Raw genomic sequence first — 21,887 nt, forward strand, 5'->3', positions numbered from 1 at the left:
CTCATCTACCCATCTCTCTCTCTCTGCCCAACCTTCTGAAACGCTCTCCTCCCAGTCATCTACTCATCTACCCATCTCTCTCTCTGTGCCTAGCCTTCTGACACTCTCTCCTCCCATCCATCTACTCATCTACCCAGCCTTCTGACACTCTCTCCTCCCATCCATCCATCTACTCATCTACCCATCTACCCATCTCTCTCTCTGTGCCTAGCCTTCTGACACTCTCTCCTCCCATCCATCTACTCATCTACCCATCTCTCTCTCTCTGCCCAGCCTTCTGACACTCTCTCCTCCCATCCATCTCTCATCTACCCATCTCATCTCTCTCTGTGCCAGCCTTCTGACACTCTCTCCTCCCATCCATCTACCCATCTACCCATCTCTCTCTCTGCCCAGCCTTCTGCTCTCCTCCCAGTCATCTACTCATCTACCCATCTCTCTCTCTGTGCCTAGCCTTCTGACACTCTCTCCTCCCATCCATCTACTCATCTACCCATCTCTCTCTCTGTGCCTAGCCTTCTGGCACTCTCTCCTCCCATCCATCTACTCATCTACCCATCTCTCTCTCCGTGCCCAGCCTTCTGACACGCTCTCCTCCCAGTCTTCTACTCATCTACCCATCTCTCTCTCTGTGCCTAGCCTTCTGACACTCTGTCCTCCCATCCATCTACTCATCTACCCATCTCTCTCTCTGTGCCTAGCCTTCTGACACTCTCTCCTCCCATCCATCTACTCATCTACCCATCTCTCTCTCCGTGCCCAGCCTTCTGACACGCTCTCCTCCCAGTCATCTACTCATCTACCCATCTCTCTCTCTGTGCCTAGCCTTCTGACACTCTCTCCTCCCATCCATCTACTCATCTACCCATCTCTCTCTCTGTGCCTAGCCTTCTGACACTCTCTCCTCCCATCCATCTACTCATCTACCCATCTCTCTCTCCGTGCCCAGCCTTCTGACACGCTCTCCTCCCAGTCATCTACTCATCTACCCATCTCTCTCTCCGTGCCTAGCCTTCTGACACTCTCTCCTCCCATCCATCTACTCATCTACCCATCTCTCTCTCCGTGCCCAGCCTTCTGACACTCTCTCCTCCCATCCATCTACTCATCTACCCATCTCTCTCTCCGTGCCCAGCCTTCTGACACTCTCTCCTCCCATCCATCTACTCATCTACCCATCTCTCTCTCCGTGCCCAGCCTTCTGACACTCTCTCCTCCCATCCATCTACTCATCTACCCATCTCTCTCTCCGTGCCCAGCCTTCTGACACGCTCTCCTCCCATCCATCTACTCATCGGACCATTTCATTTTTCAATTGTCCTGTTCCTCTCCTGTGGCACAATTGTCCTGTTCCCCTCCAGTGGCACACTTGTCCTGTTCCCCTCAAGTGGCACACTTGTCCTGTTTCCCTCCGGTGGCAAACTTGTCCTGTTCCCCTCCTGTGGGACACTTGTCCTGTTCCCCTCCAGTGGCACACTTGTCCTGTTCCCCTCAAGTGGCACACTTGTCCTGTTTCCCTCCGGTGGCAAACTTGTCCTGTTCCCCTCCAGTGGCACACTTGTCCTGTTCCCCTCCAGTGGCACACTTGTCCTGTTCCCCTCCAGTGGCACACTTGTCCTGTTCCCCTCAAGTGGCACACTTGTCCTGTTGCCCTCCGGTGGCAAACTTGTCCTGTTCCCCTCCTGTGGCAAACTTGTCCTGTTTCCCTCCTGTGGCAAACCTGTCCTGTTCCCCTCCGGTGGCACACTTGTCCTGTTCCCATCCTGTGGCAAACTTGTCCTGTTCCCCTCCGGTGGCACACTTGTCCTGTTTCCCTCCTGTGGGACACTTGTCCTGTTCCCCTCCTGTGGCAAACTTGTCCTGTTCCCCTCCGGTGGCACACTTGTCCTGTTCCCCTCCTGTGGCAAACTTGTCCTTTTTTCCCTCCTGTGGGACACTTGTCCTGTTTCCCTCCGGTGGCACACTTGTCCTGTTCCCCTCCTGTGGCAAACTTGTCCTTTTTTCCCTCCTGTGGGACACTTGTCCTGTTTCCCTCCGGTGGCACACTTGTCCTGTTCCCCTCCGGTGGCCCACTTGTCCTGTTCCCCTCCAGTGGCAAACTTGTCCTGTTCTCCTCCAGTGGCAAACTTGTCCTGTTTCCCTCCTGTGGGACACTTGTCCTGTTTCCCTCCAGTGGCACACTTGTCCTGTTCCCCTCCAGTGGCAAACTTGTCCTGTTTCCCTCCTGTGGGACACTTGTCCTGTTCCCCTCCTGTGGGACACTTGTCCTGTTTCCCTCCGGTGGCAAACTTGTCCTGTTTCGCTCCTGTCGGACACTTGTCCTGTTCCCCTCCAGTGGCAAACTTGTCCTGTTCCCCTCCGGTGGCACACTTGTCCTGTTCCCCTCCAGTGGCAAACTTGTCCTGTTCCCCTCCAGTGGCATACTTGTCCTGTTCTCCTCCGGTGGCACACTTGTCCGGTTCCCCTCCGGTGGCATACTTGTCCTGTCCCCGTCCGGTGGCACACTTGTCCTGTTCCCCTCCGGTGGCACACTTGTCGTTTCTAACTGTCACTTCAAGTAATGAGCCCCTATGACATACTCTACTCTATCACAGCTGAGTCTCACGCTTGGCTTCTCGTGTGAAGAAAGAGGGAGAGAGAGACGGGCGTGTCAGTGCTGGGATGTGCTCAGAGAGAGACCGACGGGATGAGGGGCAACAAAATGTCCCCGCAATCTTCTCTCTGAATGCTCCTACACACACAGACCTATGCTCCATATACACATAGGTAAAGGTGGATACCCAGTCAATTGTACAACTGAATCCATTTAACCCAACCCTTCCACATTTAACCCAACCCCTCTGAATGAGAGAGGTGCGGGGAGCTGCCATAGTCAACATCCACGCCTTTGGCGCCCAGGGCATTACTCAGGGACAGAAGGACAGATTTTTTTACCTTGTTGGCTTGGGGATTCGATTCAGCAACCTTTTGGTTACTGGCCCAAAACTCTAACCACTAGGCTACCTGCCGCCCCATGCGGGGAGAGAAACAGGGGGAGAGATAAGAGTGAGTAGAGAGAGAGAGAGAGAGAGAGAGAGAGAGAGAGAGAGAGAGAGAGAGAGAGAGAGAGAGAGAGAGAGAGAGAGAGAGAGAGAGAGAGAGAGAGAGAGAGAGAGAGAGAGAGAGAGAGAGAGAGAGAGAGAGAGAGAGAGAGAGATCAAAAAAGAGAGGCTCCGAGCCGAGCTTCATTTATTTATTATGAGTGATGTGCTGCGAGGGAGGGAGCAGCCAAACGCCGGATTTCATCACAGGACACCGCAGAGAATGGGATTTTCTCTGTCCGGAACGGCGGCATTGACTATGTAAAGACAGGGGTCTCTTTATCGCCTGCATTTCCATGGTAATGGGATCCATGGTGAGAGGCTGCTAACCATACCAACGCAGCTAGAGGCGGCGGAGAATCTCACCAAGGGACAGAGGGGGGGAGGGGAGGAAGGCATATCAATAAATCAACATAGCCATGTCCATGCAGCCTGTGCCTCCTCCCTCCTCCCTCCATCAGTCCTCCTGCCCTATACCCACGCTAGCTAACGCCAGTCTACTGCTGCTGTCTCTCTGGTGCCAGGGCTGGAAAAACCCATTAAAACGGGTGATATGAACTCCGTGGTTCTATTAAACATGATCACAGGATTTGAATAAGCAATTTTAGGGGTATATACATGATGTGCATGTTACGAAAAGCACCCCGTATACACACACACACACACACACACACACACACACACACACACACACACACACACACACACACACACACACACACACACACACACACACACACACACACACACACACACACACACACACACACACACACACACACACACACACACACACACACACACACACTTGTGCACACAGCCACAGGTAGCATCTGTGTGCCAGAACGTATGTCACGGATGCCTGAGTGGTCGTTCATTAGTGCGGCCGGTGTTGTGATGAGCCGTCAATAGAACCCGGGGGGGATTCGTTAGGCAGGCACCTCTGTAGGTGCATGCAGAGAGGAGTTAGCGGGGACATCTGGTCGCCTCACGTCCCGCCTCTCTCTCGCTCTCTCACTCTCTCTCCCCTCATCAACACATCAGCGCCACCTCCCAAATGAAAGTGATTAGAAGCAATAATGCCTGGGCATAATGATCACAGAGAGGGGTGGAGGAAGGAGGACAGAGAGGAGTTCCATTCAAACAGAGTGCTGTTTTCCCTGCCACATATATTACAAACGGATGTGTGTGTGTGTGTGTGTGTGTGTGTGTGTGTGTGTGTGTGTGTGTGTGTGTGTGTGTGTGTGTGTGTGTGTGTGTGTGTGTGTGTGTGTGTGTGTGTGTGTGTGTTGATGGAGGGGACTGTCATCAGTGATCAAAGCTTGATCAGCTTGATCAATTACAAGCGGCACGATGACACACGTGTCCCACTGTGACGGCGCCACGCTGACATGTACCTCAAATAACCAGTGTAGGTGTCAGCTGCAATCAGACATCATGGTAGACAACACAAATAAAAAACCTTTCTGTCGATCACTGCCAGCTTATCTGGGTTGTAAATATCCCCTTTTTTATGGTTTCTCACCCAGCAACTAAATGCTAATTATACCTTTTGCTATCAAAATCTATTATAGGACATATACCTTCTATTCCAAGTGAATGTACCTCTCCCACCCCCTCTTCTTGCCCCCTCTCTCTCTCTCTCTCTCTCTCTCTCTCTCTCTCTCTCTCTCTCTCTGCATATCCTCATATCTTTAGGCTCTTAACATGTAAAGTGTCTGTGTTGACTATCACACAGTCCTGAGCTGACCTCTGCATGTCCTCTGAATAACTTAGTGAACATAGATGGTTAGGATATCTACCCACAGTGGCTACATGGATTCCTATTGGGGCCCGTTGGTCAACATGTGACCCGTTTGGACTGTGGGTTCAGGGGGCCATAATAGACTATGGTCCCAACTTCAAAAAAGTTATCCTTATTAAAGCCAGGGGAACACACACTGAGACCTGCGTTTACATTGAGAGCTGTCAGGGTATGATAACCTGCCTGCCCACCCTCTGCAGGCTGGCAGGGCCTAAGGCCCTAATTCAGTGGGCAGATAGCTAGGAGATGAGTTCCACATGGACACACAAAGCTTCAGAGCATCAGCCGTTTGAAATGGAAGACGGCACCGCTGTCGCCCAGCTGGTGGACAGAGGGAGAGAGGGAGGGAGAATGAGAGAGAGAGAGGGTTGGGCTGGGAGGGATGAAGGGAGAGAGGGAGGGAGAATGAGAGAGAGAGAGAAGGTTGGGCTGGGAGGGATGAAGGGAGAGAGGGAGGGAGAATGAGAGAGAGAGAGGGTTGGGCTGGGAGGGACGAAGGGAGAGAGGGAGGGAGAATGAGAGAGAGAGAGAAGGTTGGGCTGGGAGGGATGAAGGGAGAGAGGGAGGGAGAATGAGAGAGAGAGACGGTTGGGCTGGGAGGGACAGAGGGAGAGAGGGAGGGAGAATGAGAGAGAGAAGGTTGGGCTGGGAGGGACAGAGGGAGAGAGGGAGGGAGAATGAGAGAGAGAGGGTTGGGCTGGGAGGGATGAAGGGAGAGAGGGACGGAGAATGAGAGAGAGAGAGGGTTGGGCTGGGGGGGACGAAGGGAGAGAGGGAGGGAGAATGAGAGAGAGGGTTGGGCTGGGAGGGATGAAGGGAGAGAGGGAGGGAGAATGAGAGAGAGCGAGGGTTGGGCTGGGAGGGATGAAGGGAAAGAGGGTGGGAGAATGAGAGAGAGAGAGGGTTGGGCTGGGAGGGACGAAGGGAGAGAGGGAGGGTTAGGCTTGAAGGGACAGAGGGAGAGAGGGAGGGAGAATGAGAGAGAGAGAGGTTTGGGCTGGGAGGGACAAAGGGAGAAAGAGAGAGAGATAGGTAATGGACGCAAGGGTTGATGGCTAAATTGTGCCACACTGTGTTTATCACTAAACACACTCATCAATCTCTAAATGGACTGGAAACATTGACTCATTGCATAACATCGAATTCCTTTCGATCCTTTGTCATTGGTTAACTGGCTGAACCCCTGCGATTGTCACTGACCAAAATCACAGGATGCATCCTGATCTGCAGTCGGAGGGGAGTCTTTGGTTCTGTCTTGAATAACTGTCTGATCTCAAAATAGCTGTCTGATCTGGCCATGCAGTCAAGCGGCTCTCTCCTCCCTGACTGGTTCTGGTGGTTGGCCTTTATTTTTGATTGGCTGGCAAACGGCCATATTTATGTGTGGGCTGGCTGGTTGACCTCTGCCCTCCAGAGTTCCACACGACAGCAGAGACTCAATGAGGCATCCACACAGTCGTGAGGGGCCCTCCCTACTTCCTGTCCTGGCCGCTTTATTAAAACCATACATACACGTACGCACCCACAGACACAACACACATACACATGCACTGAATGAGCCAACCATCCCTCTTCTAGTTTTCCCCATCGTTGGTTTTATTACCGGTGGTGTAGCAGTGCTCCCCATGCCCAGGTGCCTTATGGGTAAACAGCGGTGTGCTGTCGTCTCTCCGTGGGGCTGCTGAGAGCCCAGCCATGTGTGTCACAGCTGCTTCAGCTTCCTGTGTTTGTAGTTCCTTCGCCGTACACTTTTTATTTTTCCATTTCATTTTGTTCCGCCTGGCCAAGCAATACCAAAACAGCGCCCTTGTCAGAAAGCATGAGCTGGGATGCAGAGGCATGGGAGAAGTTAAGTCTCAGAAATCTGTGTGAATCCAGCAGAGAGGTGGGGGAGAGGGGAGGGATGGCTGCAGGACATGTCTTTTTACGACTGGGCTGGGTGAAGGGTGGGGTGGAGGAGGGTGAGGGAGGGAGGGAGCTGGATGTTACAGAAAGTGTTATGTTTGGCATGAGGCTGGGGGGGGGGTTCTTTTTTTCCAGTTCCCCCACCCCCCAATGTTTTCTTATTATATTATTATATTACACAACCGACCCTTTGACATCCCACTACTGACACCAACACACAGCTGTGTAGTTACTGGTGGGGTTTCAGCCATGCTTAGCCCAGGGCTTCTTATGGGGCTGTTCTATGGAGGAGCGGGGGAGTGCATTCTGATTCAAGCCCAGCTTTCATGCTCCATCCCTGGGTAATAGGGAAACACGACACTGGCACAGGGACATGGTGCTGCCCACATGGAGGTGGCTGGGCATGGGCATGAGCCTGTTACTGTGAGACTGAGGGGAGGCATGTGGGGTGCAGGCTCACCTCATCAGATTTGGCACACTGGGTGGACATGTGCAAGCCTGTCCAGTGGCTTCAGTGTCTGATGAATTCCCCCAACCATCTCAGTAGCACTCTTAAACACACACACTCTCTCTCTCGCTCTCTCTCGCTCTCTCACACACACACACACACACACACACACACACACACACACACACACACACACACACACACACACACACACACACACACACACACACACACACACACACACACACACACACACACACACACACACACACACACACACACACACACACACACACACACACACACACACACCCTAAACCTGTCTCTGCCTGGTTCTGTTAGCATGTGGATGTTTTTCATTCCATCCACAGTTCATTCTGAAGATGATATATAAAGTGCCTTCAGAAAGAATTCAAACCCCTTGACTTATTCCCAGATTTTGTTGTGTTACAGCCTGAATAGAACATGTATCAAACGTATATTTTTTTCTCACCTATATCCACACAATACCCCATAATGGCAAAGTGAAATTGTGTTTTTAGACATTTTTGCACATTTATTGAAAAAGAAATAGAGAAATATCTAATTCACATACGTATTCACACACCTGAGTCAACACATGTCAGAATCACCTTTGGCAGCGATTACAGCCTTTCTGGGTAAGTCTCTAAGAGCTTTGCACACCTGGATTGTACAATATTTGCGCATTATATTTTTTTTAATTATTCAAGCTCTGTCAAGTTGCTTGTTGATCATTCATTGTTACACACCCATTTTCAAGTCTTGCCATATGTCATGTTTTGTCATTGATTATCATGTCTTGTCTCTGTGCTTCCCTTCTATTCGTTTCCCTCTGCTGGTCTTATTAGGTTCTTTCCCTCTTTCTATCCCTCTCTCTCCCCCTCCCTCTCTCCCTCTCTCTCTCTCTCTCTCTATCGTTCCGTTCCTGCTCCCAGCTGTTCCTCATTCTCCTAACTACCTCATTTACTCTTTTCACACCTGTCCCCTATTTTGCCCTCTGATTAGAGTCCCTATTTCTCCCTCTGTTTTCCGCTTCTGTCCTTGTCGGATCCTTGTTTGATGTTCGCTGTTCTGTGTCCTTGTTCCGCCCTGTCGTGTTTTACCTTCTTCAGATGCTGCGTGTGAGCAGGTGTCAATGTCAGCTACGGCCGGTGCCTTCCCGAAGCGACCTGCAGTCTGTGGTCGCGTCTCCAGTCATTCCTCTCTACTGACGAGTGGATTTCAGTTTTCCTGTTTTTGCATTTACCTAGATAATATCCAGGATTATCGCTTTTGTTTACGACTGGAATAAAGACTCTGTTTCCGTTAAGTCGCTTTTGGGTCCTCATTCACCTGCATAACACCATAGATTTTCATGCCGATTTAACATTAACTAGGCCACTTAGAAACATTCAATGGCGTCTTGGTACTCAACTCCAGTGTATATTTGGCCTTGTATTTTAGGTTATTGTACTGCTGAAAGGTGAATTTGTCTCCCAGTGTGTCACGCCCTGACCTTAGAGCTTTTTATGTCTCTATTTCGGTTTGGTCAGGGTGTGATTTGGGTGGGCATTCTATGTTCTTTATTTCTAGGTTTTCTGTTTCTGTGTTTTGGCCGGGTATGGTTCTCAATCAGGGACAGCTGTCCATCATTGTCTCTTGATAAGGAATCATACTTAGGCAGCCTGTTTTGCCACCTTAGGTTGTGGGATGTTTTTTTGTTCGCTCTGTGTAGCCTTCAGAACGTGATGTTCGTTGTTCTTTTGTTGTTTTGTTTAGTGTTCAGTTGTAATAAAAGTATGAACACTTCCCACGATGCACCTTGGTCCGCTGCACCACTTCTTCCGACGAGCATTACACAGTGTCTGTTGGAAAGCAGTTTCTCCTCTAGGATTTTGCCTGTGCTTAGCTCTATTCCGTTTATTTTTATCCTAAAAAACTACCTAGTCCTTGCCGATGACAAGCATACCACTAACATGATGCTGCCACCACCATGCTTGAAAATGTGATGGTGGTACTCAGTGATGTGTTGTGTTGGATTTGCCCCAAACATAACACTTTGTATTCAGGACATAAAGTTCATTTCTTTTCCACTTTTTTTTGCAGTATTACTTTAGTGCCTTATTGCAAATAGGATGCAAGTTTTGAATAATTTTACTCTGTACAGGCTTCCTCCTTTTCACACTGTCATTTAGGTTAGTATTGTGGAGTAACTACAATGTTGTTGATCCATCCTCAGTTTTCTCCTGTCACAACCATTAAACTCTGTAACTGTTTTAAAGTCACCATTGGCCTCATGGTGAAATCCCTGAGTGGTTTCCTTCCTCTCCGGCAACTGAGTTAGGAAGGTTGCCTGTATTTTAGTAGTGACTGGGTGTATTGATACACCATTCAAAGTGTAATTAATAACTTCACCATGCTCAAAGGGATAGTTAATGTCAGCTTTTTTCATCTCCTAATAGGTTCCCTTCTTTGTGAGGCATTGGAAAACCTCCCTGGTCTTTGTGGTTGAATCTGTGTTTGAAATTCACTGCTCGACTGAGGGACCTTACAGATAATTGTATGTGTGGGACACAGAGCTGAAGTAGTCATTCATACATCATGCTAAACACTATTATTATAAAACGTATTATGTGACTTGTTAAGCACGTTTTTACCCCTGAACTTATTTAGACTTGTCATAACAAAAGGATTGATTACTTATTGACTCAAGACATTTCAGGTTTTAATTTGTAATCTATTTGAAAAAATGTCTAAAAACATAATTCCACTTTGACATTATGTTGTAACACAACAAAATGTGGAAAAAGTCAAGGGGTGTGAATAAATATATACTGTACACTCCCCTACGTATCTATTTGGCCAGTGAAGCTAAAACGTTTCATTTGGCTCTATACACGTACCTGTTTTCATACATATCTGATTCACCATTTAGAAATGAATGCACTTCATGTATCTAGTCATAAATACTTGGACAAATTCACTTAGTGTTTTCAGTTTAGTCAAAACGTTTGCATTTGGTCTCATATGCTTAGCACACAATGACTACATCAAGCTTGTGACTACAAAGTAGTTGGATGCATTTGCAGTTTGTTTTGGTTGTGTTTCGGATTAAGTTGTGCCCAGTAGAAATGAATGGTAAATGATGTATTGTGTTATTTTGGAGTCACTTTTATTGTAAATAAGAATCTAATATGTTTCTAAACACTTCTACATTAATGTGGATGCTACCATGATTACAGATAATCCTGAATGCGTGAATCGTGAATAACGATGAGTGAGAAAGTTACAGTGTCAAAGATCATACCCCCAAGACAGGCGAGCCTCTCACCATTACCAGGGGGTGATATTTATGCCTCTGTAACAAAGCTGGAGTCTTTGACAATTTGTTGGGACTTCCTCTAACACAACCTGGTACTGAGGTCCTGGAAGGCAGGGAGCTCGACCTCAGTGACGTACCGGGCCGTACTCACCACCCCCTGTAGCGCCTTGCAGTTGCCGTACCAAGCGGTGATGCAGCCAGTCAAGATGCTCTCAGTGGTGCAGCTGTAGAACTTTTGGAGGATCTGAGGGCCCATGTCAAATCGTTTCAGCCTCCTGAGGGGGAAGGGACATTGTAGTGCCCTCTTAAAACTGTGTTGGTGTGTGTGAACCATGTTAATTACTTAGTGATGCGGAGGAACTTGAAACTCTCGACCTGCTCCACTACAGCCCCACCGATGTGGATGGGGGCGTGCTCGCCTCTCCGTATCCTGTAGTCCACGATCAGCTCCTTTTGTCTTGCTGACGGTGAGGTAGAGGTTGTTGTCCTGGCATCACACTGCCAGGTCTCTGACCTCCTCCCTACAGGCTGCTTCACTGTCCAAATAAAAACGTTAGGAGGTGTACACATGTGCTCTCGCTGCTGGTTTAATATCCATATGGGCTTAGCAGTGCAGATCTACTATCTGTGTTATGTCTCGCCTTCAGAGGCGGGCAGATACAAATACTGCAGGTAAACAAACATCATGAGGATAAATCAGGAATCCTGATGCATCTTCATCTCATCTTCTCTGCCATGTAGAAGCGCTGTCTGTCTGCAGCCGCTCAGTACTGCAGCGGGGGGCAAACTGCAATTACAGCTCCGCGCCGAGGATGGCGAGCCAGGAGAAAGACAATCATTGGCCCCCTAATTTGGAGCCATTTTGTACTTAAAAGATCTCATTATAGTCAATTACAACCACGCACCAAAAGCCTTAGTCACCGCTATCGTCCACGAGCCACTTTTTAAAAAAAAACAGTATTGACGATTCCCTGCTTCCATTCTCTCCCTCATCCTATCTTTCTATCTATTACTGTCCTTCCTGTCCTCTTTATTCACTCAGTTGATTCACTCCTCTTGTTCCATTCAATGCCGTCTTGCTCGGTGAGTGAATTCACATGCCGACTGACGAGTTAACTACCCAGGGCTGAGTCCCTGGAGATATGTGGTAAATTACTGGATGGCTACAGCAATAGAAATGACAGTGACTGTGATGAAATCCCCACATGTACAGTTGAAGTCAGAAGTTTACATCCACTTAGGTTGGAGTCATTAAAACTTGTTTTTCAACCACTCCACAAATGTCTTGTTAACAAACTATAGTTTTGGCAAGTCGGTTAGGACATCTACCTTGTGCATGACACAAGTAATTTTATTTCACTTATAATTCACTGTATCACAATTCCAGTGGGTCAGAAGTTTACATACACTAAGTTGACCGTACCTTAAATCAGCTTGGAAAATTCCTGAAAATTATGTCATGGCTTTAGAAGCTTCTGACATCATTTGAGTCAATTGGAGGTGTACTTGTAGATGTAAGGCCTACCTTCAAACTCGATGCCTCTTTGCTTGACATCATGGGAAAATCAAAAGAAATCAGCCAAGACCTCAGGAAAAAAATTGTAGACCTTCATAAGTCTGGTTTCTCTTTGGAGCAATTTCCAAATGCCTGAAGGTACCACGTTCATCTGTACATACAATAGTACGCAAGTATAAACGACCATGGGACCACGCAGCCGTCATACAGCTCAGGAAAGAGATGCGTTCTGTCTCCTAGAGATGAACGTACTTTGGTGCGAAAAGTGCAAATCAATCCCATAAATACAGCAAAGGACCTTGTGAAGATGCTGGAGGAAACAGCTACAAAAGTATCCATATCCACAGTAAACGAGTCCTATATTGACATAACCTGAAAGGCCGCTCAGCAAGGAAGAAGCCACTGCTCCAAAACCGCCATAAAAAAGACAGACTACGATTTGCAACTGCACATGAGGACTCATACTTTTTGGAGAAATGTCCTCTGGTCTGATGAAACAAAAATAGAACTGTTTGGCCATAATGACCATCGTTATGTTTGGAGGAAAAAGGGGGAGGATTGCAAGCCAAAGAACACCATCCCAACCGTGAAGCACAGGGGTGGCAGCATCATGTTGTGGGGGTGCTTTGCTGCAGGAAGGACTGGTGCACTTCACAAAATAAATGGCATCATGATAATGGAACATTTTTATGTGGATATAGTGAAGCAACATCTCAAGACATCAGTCACAAATGGGTCTTCCAAATGACAATGACCCCAAGCATACTTCCAAAGTTGTGACAAAATGGCTTAAGGACAACAAAATCAAGGTATTGGAGTGGCCATCACAAAGCCCTGACCTCAATCCAATAGAAAATGTGTGGGCAGAACTGAAAAAGCGTGCGTGAGCAAGGAGGCCTACAAACCTGACTCAGTTACACCAGCTCTGTCAAGAGGAATGGGCCAAAATTCACCCAATTTATTGTGGGAAGTTTACGGAAGGCTACCCGAAACATTTGACCCAAGTTAGACAATTTAAAGGCAATGCTACCAAATACTAATTGAGTGTATGTTAACTTCTGACCCACTGGGAATGTGACGAAAGAAATAAAAGCTGAAAGAAATCATTCTCTCTACTATTATTCTGACATTTCACATTCTTAAAATAAAGTGGTCGATCCTAACTGACCTAAGACAGGGAATTTTTACTCTGATTAAATGTCAGGAATTGTGAAAAACTGACTGAAAAATGAATTGTGAAAAACTGATTCCACTGCTGTGCCTATGAAGCTAAGCAGGGTTGGTCCTGGTCGTTCCCTGAAAGAGAGACCAGACGCTGCTGGAAGTGGTGTTATATAATATCTCATTGCCTTGTGTAGGGTGCTGTCTTTCAGATGGGATGTTAAAATGGGTGTCCTAACTCTCTGTGGTCACTAAAGCTCCCATGGCACTTATTGTAAGAGTAGGGGTGTTAACCCTGGTGTCCTGGCTAAATTCCCAATCTGGCCCTCATACCATCATGGCCACCTAATCATCCCCAGCTTTCAATTGGCTCATTCATCCCCCTTCCTCTCCCCTGTAACAATTCCCCAGGTCATTGCTGTAAATCAGAATGTCTCAGTCAATTTACCTGGTAAAAAAATGTAATAGAAAGACTGATCAGCGACCAGTTTGGGATGGGAGTGTCTGGGTTTGTTGAAGCTCCTGACCCGTGGCATAGACTGGTCCGAGATCTGTTTGTGCTGTCTTGCCGACCTTAGGAGACAGCACTTTACCATGCTATGTCACAGATAAAGTGAATAGCACAAAGCCGTACCTGCCCGTTGTGCTTGTGTAAGCTTGGAGTAGACCACGTCAGCTGACTCGATCAGCGTCCGGCTCGTCTGAATCATCTATAGAGAAATAAACAGGGGACAAGATTACGCAAAAGGAAGTGAGGTCGTACAGCATCAAGCAATTCCTGTGTTGCAGGGGGACTTCTTATGCCATGGGTCCTACTGTAGACAAGGCTAAACAGGACAATGGGAACAACACCTCTTAGTAAAGAATAACACAGAATTATCATTGAATGTACACATGGGGGAATACCACAGGAATTTTTATTTTACGTTTATTTAACTTGGCAAGTCAGTTTAGAACAAATTCTTATTTTCAATGACGGCCTAGGAACAGTGGGTTAACTGCCTGTTCAGGGGCAGAACGACAGATTTGTACCTTGTCAGCTCGGGGGTTTGAACTTGCAACCTTGCGGTTACTAGTCCAACGCTCTCACCAGGCTACCCTGCCGCCCTGAATAATGAATAACAAAGTCTAAAGGGAAATTCTTCTCAGAGACATTCGATGGAAGAGGAAGAGGGTATGTCAACATTTCACAAAGCCCTTGGATCGCTCTTATAAACTTTTTTCTCCCTTTGCAATTGCCAGACCCTGGGAATCACACCCACACACACAGAGACAGACAAAACACACACACACACACACACACACACACACACACACACACACACACACACACACACACACACACACACACACACACACACACACACACACACACACACACACACACACACACACACACACACACACACACACACAGACAAAACACACACAGACAAAACACACACACACACATACGGCGAGTCCTGATCATGTGGTGATGCAGTAGAGGACAGGAGGTGAGAACAGTCTGGTTGCATCCAAAATGACACCCTGTTCCATATTCAGTGCACTACTTTAGACCAGAGCCCATAGGGTTCTGGCCAAAAGTAGTGCACTACATAGGGAATAGGGTGCCATGTTGTGATGCAGCCCCCGTCTGGTCCCCTACCTGTGTTCCTGGAAGCATTGAGCCAGCCTTACAGCTTTAGCCCAGTTCCAATCCCCAACCCTGTGACCTGAACTGAAAGCCTTCTGCTTTTACAGCCTCTCTCCCTCCCATAGACAGCGAGAAGCAGCTGGCCTGACCCAGCAGCAGGAGAACGCTAATGAAGTTTCACACTTTAGTTAAGAGCACAGAGACAAGAAGCAGGCCACTGTGTGTGGGCTGGTACAGGGCCACTGGATCTGGGATCATATTGGTCAGCAGACAGGACAGGGGGCTGGCTCCCATTGGCTCAGGCTGAGCTGGGTCTCTCTGGCCTGGCCTCAAGGGCGCTGACCACAGAGTTCCAATCTGCTGATGCTCAGTTCACTCCCAGGTTACGGCGCCTGCGTCCAACCAGCCCACATGAGGACAACCATTAATGTTTTAATGGCTAGGGCTGGTACACACACACACACACACACACACACACACACACACACACACACACACACACACACACACACACACACACGCACACGCACACGCACACGCACACGCACACGCACACTAATGGATACACACACACACCTTCAAACACTGGAGCCTCTGTTTTTGAGAGTGGGGCGTGTGCCAATGGACTAATCTTTGGAAGCACACAGTAACACTCAGCTGACTGACCCTGTGCTCAGGACAGGCAGCCTCTGTCTCAGACACACTCAGCCTCACTGTGGATTCATCTCCTCAGCTGTCGGGACTCTGCTAGCTAACGCTGGGAGGCTGGGAGCACAGGAATGTTGCAATGGAACAGCATTGGAATTATTTTTAGGCCCTTCATTTAGGCTCTTCATTAAAGCCCTTCACATGTGAATGTAATGTACCGGGGCCATAAGAGGTACTCAAAGACAAGCCCAGGGAGAAAGCTGATTAAACTACAAAGCTATTTAGAGCCTCAGCTATGGGACTTATATGAGGTTGTTGCACTCTAGGTGTCAGCAATAGGAGTGACTAGGATATGAACAGTAATGTCATGTAGCTACAACAACACAACAGTTCCTCTCGGATGACCCAGTTCAATAGGTCAAACCAATCTCCATCAGGGAGGTGGAATAGTGGGGCGTTGACTTGCTCTGAGCGCTGGGGGGGGGGGGGGGGACACTTTAACCACCCCTGTGTTGGCCTGCACCAGTTGGATGCCTGGTGAATAATGAATAAGCTGGTTGTCATCACAGATCAGACAGCAGCCAGGATGGAGAGTGACGGCTTGGGGAGACACAGGGCATGATGGGATGCCGCGAGGAAGCGCAGCAGGGTGAACTGCTCCGGGATGAGTTTCCGTTTATCACAGCGCTGCAGCAGCTATAGGAAATGGTTTGTTCACTCCCTGTGGTGGAGGTCATCTGTGGCGTGTTGCCTTGCTGTGTCATAATGTGCTAACAATTTATAACATTTTCCAACACTGATAGTATTATTTCAAGGCATAGTGTGCAGCAGACTCTTAAAGACTGTATAGTGCACAAGGGTGTTGTAGCTTGCCACCTTACCAGGTTGTGAAGCGTTTTTCATTCCACAGCACCTTTGTAGTGAATAGCGTTCGCACGCCTATTAACCACCAATGAACGTTGCGCTTGCGTCACTTGTTCAGCATTTACCCACAAAACGTATCTCTCTGAGTACATCATAGACCTGAACAGAGTGGTAGCTCTGCAGTGCATGTTATGCCTATGTGGTGCTGATGTAGCGTACCATGTCGTAGGCGTTGAGGACCTTGCGGAGCAGCTCGGGGACGGGCCCTTGGGCCTCCATGGTGGGATAGGCTTGACTCAGGTCCACGGTCACCCTGAGCGCTCGCTCGCTGTTCATCAGCCACGTGGACACGGTCAGGATACACTGCTTCATGTTGGCCGCCGGCGTCAGACCACACAGCTCCTTGAACGACACCATGGCATTCTGGTAAATAAAACAGAGAGGATCATGGGTGAGGGTGGGCATCACGGAATCTGTAAATATTGAAGGAGATTGTAAGATAGCGAACCCAAGGGACAATTCAGACACAGAGAGGATGGTTTATTGATTCCAAGGTGATCATGGGACAAGTTGACCGTTATTACTACATTGCCCACAGCAACTTAAAAAACAATAATCATTGTGACCAAAATGTCCCACAAGACCGTACTCTGCACATGAGATAAATGTGGTCAACCGTATCCTGATACTCTTCTCAGGCCAGAGAGAACCTCAGGAGAGGAAGAACGGTCCTGATTACGTTTGTGTTTATTAGTGAACCGAGCGGTTCCCATGACATCACAGCCTGCTCGTTCAGTGGTGCAACGTGGCCCAGGAGCCTCCACCTCAGGCTGCCTGGGCCTGGTTCTGGCCCTGCCACAACGCCCTGCCTCTCTGCCTGCACCTCCAGCCCTACGTGGCTGTTCACATCACAGCACAGCCCAGCATTGTTCCCTCCAGCATGGGAATCTGAGCCCTGATTCGGGCCCACCAGGCCATTCACACAGTACATCACCATTCACTGGCCCATCCAAACAGGAGAAGGGAAAAAAGCAATGGGGGATGAAAGAGAGACCAGAATTGGAACGATAGAGGGAGAAGGGAAGAGAGGGATAGAGAAGGGAGACGGGAGGGAGAAAGAGAGACAAGTGGGGAAAATCAGTCGTAAGAGAAAGAGGAAAAGTGGGAGAAAGAAAGGGAAAGACAGAATAGAAGAAGGAGGGTGAGAAACAACAGACTGAGGGAGGAAGAGAGTGTGGTGATGGTATTTGGGAAGCGTTCAACAAACCAGGCAGTGTGGGAACCGTGCTGTGTCGCCCTGCAGGACCTCCGGTCCAGGAGAAAGGCTCTTTTCTCCCCCTGGAGGATGGCTGTCATTTTGTGGGCCGACATAGGCATCTGTATGCACACACAGCCTTAACTAAAGCTATTAACACCCTCCGGCTGAGGAAGCACAGCCAAGGAGAGCGGCTTCTACTGTTGAATGGGAAATGGAGAAGACGTGTATGGGTTTCTCACTGTAGTGTAGGTTTAGATGTGTGTGTGTGTGTGTGTGTGTGTGTGTGTGTGTGTGTGTGTGTGTGTGTGTGTGTGTGTGTGTGTGTGTGTGTGTGTGTGTGTGTGTGTGTGTGTGTGTGTGTGTGTGTGCGTGCGTGTGTGTGTGTGCGCATAGTACGTTTCTGTGTCTGTCTCTGTATGTTTTTGTGAGTACATGCCCCTGTATGTGTCTCTGTATGTTTGTGTGAGTACACACCCCTGTGTGTGTCTCTGTATGTTTGTGTGAGTCCATGCCCCTGTGTCTGTCTCTGTATGTTTGTGTGAGTACACACCCTTGTGTCTGTCTACATGCCCCTGTGTGTGTCTCTGTAAGTTTGTGTGAGTACACGCCCCTGTGTGTGTCTCTGTATGTTTGTGTGAGTACACGCCCCTGTGTGTGTCTCTGTATGTTTGTGTGAGTACACACCCCTGTGTGTGTCTTTGTATGTTTGTGTGAGTACACGCCCCTGTGTGTGTCTCTGTATGTTTGTGTGAGTCCATGCCCCTGTGTCTGTCTCTGTATGTTTGTGTGAGTACACACCCTTGTGTCTGTCTACATGCCCCTGTGTGTGTCTCTGTAAGTTTGTGTGAGTACACGCACCTGTGTGTCTCTGTATGTTTGTGTGAGTACACACCCCTGTGTGTTTCTTTGTATGTTTGTGTGAGTACACGCCCCTGTGTGTGTCTTTGTATGTTTGTGTGAGTACACGCCCCTGTGTGTGTCTCTGTATGTTTGTGTGAGTACACGCCCCTGTGTGTTTCTTTGTATGTTTGTGTGAGTACACACCCCTGTGTGTGTCTTTGTATGTTTGTGTGAGTACACGCCCCTGTGTGTGTCTCTGTATGTTTGTGTGAGTACACGCCCCTGTGTGTGTCTCTGTATGTTTGTGTGAGTACACGCCCCTGTGTGTGTCTCTGTATGTTTGTGTGAGTACAAGCCCTTGTGTGTGTTTCTGTATGTTTGTGTGAGTACACGCCCGTGTGTGTGTCTCTGTATGTTTGTGTGAGTACACGCCCCTGTGTGTTTCTTTGTATGTTTGTGTGAGTACACGCCCCTGTGTGTGTCTCTGTATGTTTGTGTGAGTACACGCCCTGTGTGTTTCTTTGTATGTTTGTGTGAGTACACGCCCCTGTGTGTGTCTCTGTATGTTCGTGTGAGTACACGCCCCTGTGTGTGTCTCTGTATGTTTGTGTGAGTACACGCCCCTGTGTGTGTCTCTGTATGTTTGTGTGAGTACACGCCCCTGTGTGTGTGGTTGTTGTTGCTCTATACACTCCATACTGTATCCAGACTGCAGGGGCCACAGAACCAAACAGAACAGTTAGCCACTGTCTTTAATTATCCTCATCCCTTCCTCCTCTACCCCTCCAACATTACATTCCCCAAATGAGAACTGCGTGTCTGGTTTCACTGCTGTTTTTGTTCCCCTCTCACATTCTCTCCCTTTCCCCCCCCCCCTAATCTCTTTCTCTCACACTCTGGACTGCAGTTTGGAGTTGGGAGTGAATGCAGCAGGCCCTTTACTGGAACACATGCTGCAGGAACAGAGTATGGGGTCGTCTCTCTCTCTCTCAATTTAATTCAAGGGCTTTATTGGCATGGGAAACTTGCTTTCATTGCGAAAGCAAGTGAGGTAGATAATAAACAAAAGTGAACTAAACAAAAACAGTAAACATTACACTCACAGAAATTCCAAAAGACATTTCAAATGTCAGATTATGTCTGTATACAGTGTTGTAACAATGTGCAAATAGTTAAGGTACAAAAGGGAAAATAAGTCAACATAAATATGGGTTGTATTTGCAATGATGTTTGTTCTTCACTGGTTGCCCTTTTCTTGTGGCAACAGGTCACAAATCTTGCTGCTTCACCCAATAGATGTGGGAGTTTATCAAAATTGGGTTTGTTTTCAAATTCTTTGTCTCTAATATGGTCATCCATTTTGCAGGAGGTTAGGAAGTGCAGCTCAGTTTCCCCTAATTGTGTAGGCAGTGTGCGTATAGCCTGTCTCTTTCTCAATAGCAAGGCTATGCTCACTGAGTCTGTACATAGTCAAATCTTTCCTGGTCAGGTATTCTGCCACTGTGTACTCTCTGTTTAGGGCCAAATAGCATTCTAGTTTGCTCAGTTTCTTTGTGAAATTCTTTCCAATGTGTCAAGTAATTATCTTTTTGTTTCCTCATGATTTGATTGGGTCTAATTGTGTTGTTGTGCTGGGGCTCTGTGGGTTCTGTTGGTGTTTGCGAAAAGAGCCCCAGGACCAGCTTGCTTAGGGGACTCTTCTCCAGATTAATCTCCCTGTAGATGATGGCTTTGTTGTGGAAAGTTTGGGAATTGCTTCCTTTTCGGTGGTTATAGAATTTAACGGCTCTTTTCTGGATTTTGATAATTAGCGGATATCGGCCTAATTCTGCTTTGCATGCATTATTTGGTGTTTTATATTGTACATATATTTTCAGAATTCTGCATGCAGTCTCAATTTGGTGTTTGCTCCATCTCTCTCTCTCTCTCTCTCTCTCTCTCTCTCTCTCTCTCTCTCTCTCTCTCTCTCTCTCTCTCTCTCTCTCTCTCTCTCTCTCTCTCTCTCTCTCTCTCTCTCTCTCTCTCTCTCTCTCTCTCTCTCTCAAACACACACACACACACACACAGTGTATGCACATACACACACAAACATATCCACGCAAAGACACACACACACAAAGGAAAGGGATAGTTAAATCCTAAATAGCCTGAATCGATTTCCTGCCACTCCTACAGAGCCTCTCTGTAACGGCCAGTCTCCTCGCCCACTCTCCTCCTCTCCAATCCCCTGTAAGAGGAACGCACTTCACTCTGTTATTGTTCAGAGTAGATCACCTGGAAAAGTAGTTATTTGAGATGATCAATCACTCTTCGTCAGAGGTCACTGAAGTGTGATAAGGCATTTCTTAATACCATTCCATGCGTATTATGGGGTGTGACTGTAGGCAAAAAATAATAATAATAATGTCATTTATCAGATGCTCTTATCCAGAGTGACTTACAGCTGGCCAGAGTGACTTACAACTGGCCAGAGTGACTTACAGCTGGCCAGAGTGAATTACAGCTGGCCAGAGTTAATCACAACTGGCCAGAGTGACTTACAGCTGGCCAGAGTGAATTACAGCTGGCCAGAGTTAATTACAGCTGGCCAGAGTTAATTACAACTGGCCAGAGTGACTTACAGCTGGCCAGAGTTAATTACAACTGGCCAGAGTGACTTACAGCTGGCCAGAGTGAATTACAGCTAGCCAGAGTGAATTACAGCTGGCCAGAGTGAATTACAGCTGGCCAGAGTGACTTACAGCTGGCCAGAGTGAATTACAGCTGGCCAGAGTGACTTACAGCTGGCCAGAGTGACTTACAGCTGTCCAGAGTGACCTACAGCTGTCCAGAGTGACTTAAAGCTGTCCAGAGTGACTTACAGCTGTCCAGAGTGACTTACAGCTGGCCAGAGTGACTTACAGCTGGCCAGAGTGACTTACAGCTGGCCAGAGTGACTTACAGCTGTCCAGAGTGACTTACAGCTGGCCAGAGTGAATTACAGCTGTCCAGAGTGACTTACAGCTGTCCAGAGTGACTTACAGCTGGCCAGAGTGACTTACAGCTGGCTAGAGTGAATTACAGCTGACCAGAGTGACTTGTGTGTGTTTCCGTGTACGGCCAACATTTTAATTAAAAGACTGCACTACACTCCCGAGTGGCGCAGCGGTTCCAGGCTGTGTCACAACCGGCCGTGACCTGGAGTCCCATAGTGCAGCGCACATTTGGCTCAGCGTGGTCCGGGTTAGGGGAGGGTTTGGCAGGAGGGGCTTTACTTGGCTCAGCGTGGTCCGGGTTAGGGGAGGGTTTGGCAGGAGGGGCTTTACTTGGCTCAGCGTGGTCCGGGTTAGGGGAGGGTTTGGCAGGAGGGGCTTTACTTGGCTCAGCGTGGTCCGGGTTAGGGGAGGGTTTGGCAGGAGGGGCTTT

General features: G+C 48.1%; 1 protein-coding gene across 1 annotated transcript in view; it reads right to left on the reverse strand.

Annotated features, from left to right (window-relative positions):
• The window catches only part of LOC124015199 (inactive phospholipase C-like protein 2), a 109,145-nt gene that overhangs the window by 13,384 nt on the left and 73,874 nt on the right, over nucleotides 1-21,887 (reverse strand). Inside the window, exons 3-4 of the mRNA XM_046330234.1 lie at nucleotides 16,604-16,807; nucleotides 13,871-13,946 (exon numbers count right to left, since the gene is read on the reverse strand). Of these exons, the coding sequence (XP_046186190.1) occupies nucleotides 13,871-13,946; nucleotides 16,604-16,807 (280 nt within the window). The remainder of the gene's footprint in view (nucleotides 1-13,870; nucleotides 13,947-16,603; nucleotides 16,808-21,887) is intronic.

This window comes from Oncorhynchus gorbuscha, linkage group LG26 (assembly GCF_021184085.1).
Source record: "Oncorhynchus gorbuscha isolate QuinsamMale2020 ecotype Even-year linkage group LG26, OgorEven_v1.0, whole genome shotgun sequence".
Lineage (NCBI taxonomy): Eukaryota > Metazoa > Chordata > Actinopteri > Salmoniformes > Salmonidae > Oncorhynchus > Oncorhynchus gorbuscha.